The sequence below is a fragment of the Nanorana parkeri genome, unplaced genomic scaffold (genome assembly GCF_000935625.1).
Source record: "Nanorana parkeri isolate BGI_ZX_2015 unplaced genomic scaffold, ASM93562v1 scaffold1157, whole genome shotgun sequence".
Lineage (NCBI taxonomy): Eukaryota > Metazoa > Chordata > Amphibia > Anura > Dicroglossidae > Nanorana > Nanorana parkeri.
Genome location: NW_017307425.1, coordinates 144,123 through 149,145, shown reverse-complemented (window position 1 = coordinate 149,145; position 5,023 = coordinate 144,123). Strand labels below are relative to the sequence as shown.

Here is a 5,023-nt window from a genome sequence, read left to right as displayed (position 1 = left end):
CTACAGCAGCTAAAGTGTCCCAGTCTCTGTATTGGGGTTCATAGTCACTGACCCCCAATAAACATTCACCCTTGTGTATTCCTAAAATGAAGGTGGGTTATGGGTAAGTGTCCAAAAGGTAGCAGCCAACGTGGGTCACCAGCGGAAAGCCGGCACATTACTCGCTCCGGACTCAAAGGATTATGGGAAAGGCCATATGCACGATGATCCAATCAGGTTTTATCTTCTTGAAGGGCGGACATATGACGGAAGTCGCATCACAAGGGCGGCACGCTGCCGCATCGACCTCCTCTGTGCAATACTGAAGCAGGCCGCCTCGCCTTCACGGCGTCGGCGCTCTGCCGTAGAAATGTGAGCGTTTGTCCCTCTTTACCGGCCTTATTACAGTCTCAGAGGGGCAAGTTATAGTCTTAATACCTGTCGCAGGGTAAGGAATGAGGGGGTGTACCCTCCAGAATACAGATCGCGATTGATACTGGTGGAATGAAGTCATTTCGCAGCCTCCGAAGACCCTTCCGGTCAGGTCAGCTCAAAAGGGCCCATTAAACGCCCGGGTCAGACGCCAGGCCCCTTTCTTGGCTCTACTGCTTCGTACCACGGACCGCCGTTTAATATCTCCGAACCTTCATCTCTTTGCCAGTCACGCCGGCAGTGTTGGAGTTGACGTAGTTGAATCGCGGTCGTTGGTTAGAGGTTTGCTTCTTGGTGTTGACTGGGGGGTTGGGCTGGGACCCCGTCCCCTGGTGGTCCGCCTGCTTCACTGTTCCTGTATGGACTGAGAAGAGAACGTTGTGATTTGTCACACTTTCCAAAATCTATGACCGAATGCAGTAAGTCACGGCGATCAATAATCAATCGGCCTTCACTGGCATTGGCTGTCCTATTGTCCTAAATGGGTACAAGGTCAAATCTTATTGGTTGGTCTAGGTTAGGGTCACTGCGTCTTGTATCTGAACCCCAACTAGATGACATTACGTTTTCTAAAGCAAAGTTCTGTTGTCACATGCTAGTGATGCTGATCTCCTCAAGCCTCATTCAGCCACTTCCTGTTAGTTCAGAGGAAGAGGGCATACAGGGTAAGTGCACTTTGTTGTAAAGTGAACATATCCTTTAAGGAGAACCAGTCTTGATTGGGGTTTATGAACCGAATTTTGCATATTCACGGAGAATTACAGATGTTTTATAATTGGGCCTTCACCATTCTAATTAGGGATGCACCGATACCGATTCTCATCTCGTACTGGGCCAAATGCTCCGATGCCTAGCCCGATACTTGAGCTTCCTGTATCAGGAACCCGGGCAGTGAGCCATCACCCGGTGCCTGGCTTCCTGATTGGCCAGGAAGCCAGCTCCATGCTCACTCGTCACCAGGTGACGAGGGAGCATGGAGCCGGCTTCCTGCCAATCAGAAAGCCGGGCGCCATATAATAAAGCATTGCTCGGCTTCTCTAATTGGCCAGCTTCTCGACAATTCAGGAAGCCGGGCAAAGGGTCATTACACAGCGCTCGGCTTACCGATTGGCCAGAAAGCAGGCTACATGCTCCCTCCTCACTTGGTGACGAGGGAGCATGGATACGGCTTCCCTGGTAATCGGGAAGCCGGCTGGCGAGTCATTACACGCCGCCTGGCTTCTTTAATGGGACTTCCGGTATCGGTATTGGATATCGGCGAGTAGCAGAAAAAAAAAATATTGATACTCGTACTTGATACCGAAAAACCGGTATCGGTGAATCCCTAATTCTAATAACTTTATTTAGTCAGCTTGATTCGAGTTCCGAGGTGACCTGAAAAGTGACAGCTGCTGCCATTCACCTGCTTACACTTACTGTCTCCCACTTTCTATGTGTGTACAACAGCACAATAATATACTAGTTTATGATCCTCTTAACAGCTAAATACAGAGATAAAAGACATATATGGGAGCTCTTTTATCCGTCAATACTTCTGCCCATACAGCCCTAAGATTTACACAACTCTGCCACAAAGCACAGCCCTGTCTAGCCGGAAAGGAGACATAATCTTTCTCTGCTGCAGTTTCATTTACTTCTAGTTCTCTTCCCCACACTGTGATTGGAAAGCAAAAGGAGAAGCAGAAGACGGATGAGCTCATCTCTCTGTCACTCTGCGCTCTTCTCCTGCCACATGCATTGCAAAACACCTAACTAGCTCTTTGTACTGCTCCTCCCTCTCCCATTCTGAGCTCTGCCGTACAAGGATTGCAAGAAGCCAAATTCAGGTACTGACACTGCCAATTATATATTATGGAGTACAGAGCGGCATCATTTGTGAAATTGCCGGTCGTTCAGCTTTAAAGCTTATTTAGAAAGATCAGCAGCTCCTCCTTGGAAGTCCCACTCACCTGCGTGGTTCTGTGGAAGTCTGACCTGCGCTACGGGCAGCACAACCTTTCCTGGAATGCGGCTGTGCCCTCCCGGAAGACCGTTATTCTGGATCTTGTGGTCAGAATTGCTTTCCAGGATTCTGCTGCGGGAAGGATGATTCTTTGGTCTGACCAGCTGCAGAAATGCAAGAAATCATCCATTAAAAAGAGCCCCAAATGTGCGATTATCTACATTATAGACTGTTTGTATTGTATGGAAAAAAATTATAAATAAAGAATTTACAAACAAAAAAAAAAGAGCCCTAAATGGTATCACTTGAGTTCTAGTTGGAGCATTGTGGACGAAAATAGGTGATTTGGAAAAAATTCTCCATTTCAGTTCACTTTCCAGTTCAGCGATGTTGTCGTAGATTGTTCACTTCTCCGGCCTTCTCCAAACTCTTCACCCTTCTGTGAATAACCCTGATAATGTAACTACTTCTAATAGAATTACCTCTCACTAATACAACCACCACTACACCCCTGCACACCAGAGATCAGGCTGGCGGTGGGAGGGTCTGCTTGAGGGTCAACGGTCAGTATAGTAAGTGGAGGGGACTGAAGAGAAACCGAATGTAAAAGGAAGGAAGAAAAAGGAAAGTGAGGGGGAGGAGAAAAAGAAAGACAGAAAGAGAAAGACAGAAAGAGAAAGACAGAAAGAGAAAGAGAAAGACAGAAAGAGAAAGACAGAAAGAGAAAGACAGAAAGAGAAAGACAGAGAAAGAAAGAAGAAATAAAAGACAGAGAAAGAAAGAAGAAATAAAAGACAGAGAAAGAAAGAAGAAATAAAAGACAGAGAAAGAAAGAAAAGAAAGAAAGAAAAGAAAGACAGAGGAAGAAAGAGAAAGAGAGAAAGACAGAGGAAGAAAGAAGGAGAAAGAGAAAGAAAAAGACAGAAGAAAGAAGAGAAAGAAAGAGAAATACAGAAGAAAGAAGGAGAAAGAAGGAGAAAGAAAGAAGAGAAAGAAGAGAAAGAAAGAAGAGAAAGAAGAGAAAGAAAGAAGGAGAAAGAAAGAGAAATACAGAAGAAAGGAGAAAGAAGGAGAAAGAAAGAAGGAGAAAGAAAGAGAAAGAAAGAAGGAGAAAGAAAGAAGAGAAAGAAAGGAGAAAGAAAGGAGAGAAAGAAAGAAGGAGAAAGAAAGAAGAGAAAGAAAGAAGAGAAAGACAGAAGGAGAAAGAAAGAGAAAGAAAGAGAAAGACAGAAGAAAGAAGCGAAAGAAAGAAAGACAGAAGGAAGAAGAGAAAAAAAGAAGAGTAAGAAAGAAGGAGAAAGAAAGAGAAAGAACGAGAAAGAAAGGAAGAAGAGAAAGAAAGAAAAGCAATGCACTATTTTTCAATATTGAGTATGAGTTCCGATATTTCTTTTTCGGTACTCGCTGAAACCGAATATCGTTACCGGTATCCCGAGGTACCGTGGGCCGTCATGACCCACCGCCCAGCTTCCCGATTGGCTGGGAAACATCCCTAATATATTATATAAATAAATATTCTTGTTGCCTGGCTGTCTCTGACTTCAATACTCTCTAAGGCACAGACCAGGAAAGTAGAGGGAAGTCAGGACAAATCTGAATTCTGGTTCTGAGACATAAACCCAAAAAAGTGCTGAAGCCTCGAAATGGTCACGTCAGCCATGGAGCCGGTATTTTCAGGAGAGGCCAGGGATAGCAGCCGACACAGCAGCGGACACTCCGTATGTAACTCTAAATCCTGCCTCCCTTTGACCCTTACCCCCTGGCCCGTGACCTCAAAGGACCGCGACCTCTTCTTCCTGCGTTTGACTTCCAGAGGCTCCTCCCTCCTCTCCGGCTTCTGGGCCCCTTTCTTTGGCACGCGCTGCCACATGCCCGGGGAATCCCTCCGCTGGTTTCCTCCCACGCCTCCCGCCAGTGCCACCACCATCTCCCCGGTGCTGGTGGAAAGGTTATCCTCGCTGGCGGCGTGGTGGAGCGGCGAGCTGGGCGTCTGCTGGTGGTGGAACGGGTTGTCCTCGCTCTCGCTCAGCGAGTGAACGGACAGGTTGCTCCTCTCCGTCGGCTGGAGAGGCTGGAGGCGGTCACCTTCGATGGCCCGGGAACGCCGCCGCGCCGCCTTCACCGATATGCTTTTTATGCTGCTGAGAATTTCCTTCTTTTCTGTAAAAAAAAAAAAAGTAACAAAAAACAACATTATTACAAAAATCTGAGAGAAGAACCTAGTGCAGTGCATAGGGACCCAGTGCCTAACTATCGGGGACATGTGGAAGAATTAAAAAAATTGGGACCAGCGTTTGGCCACTCCTCCAACTCGTCATGTCACATGAGGGCAAAGCCACACCCTCACAGGAAAAGGCAGTCATAGCTCCGCCCTCAAACTCCTTCACTGTAACAAATGAAATAGGTGGGCGGGGCTGTGACTCAGCGCTCCGCCTCTTACCTTTGCGCGTTAAAGCAACCTTGTCGCCGCTCTCGGGGGAGGAGTTGATGTGTCCGCTTACGCTCGCCAGATTGCTCCTCGGAAATGACTGCAAAAGTATAAAATTATATAGGTAAAGTGGACCCCCGGGCAAACAAATACAAAGTACCTTGTTGGCCATCTTTGAATTATTGTAAAATTACTACATACATTTTAATTGCTGCATATTTAATTCCCTAAATTATTTCCTT

General features: G+C 46.5%; 1 protein-coding gene across 1 annotated transcript in view; it reads right to left on the bottom strand.

Moving 5' to 3' along the window:
* Positions 1-564: 564 nt before the first annotated feature.
* KIF19 (kinesin family member 19) overlaps positions 565-5,023 on the bottom strand; it is a 46,362-nt gene continuing 41,903 nt past the window's right edge. The window contains exons 17-20 of the mRNA XM_018568227.1: positions 4,794-4,881; positions 4,110-4,513; positions 2,361-2,517; positions 565-766 (exon numbers count right to left, since the gene is read on the bottom strand). Coding sequence (XP_018423729.1) covers positions 609-766; positions 2,361-2,517; positions 4,110-4,513; positions 4,794-4,881 — 807 coding nt within the window. The 3' untranslated portion in view covers positions 565-608. The remainder of the gene's footprint in view (positions 767-2,360; positions 2,518-4,109; positions 4,514-4,793; positions 4,882-5,023) is intronic.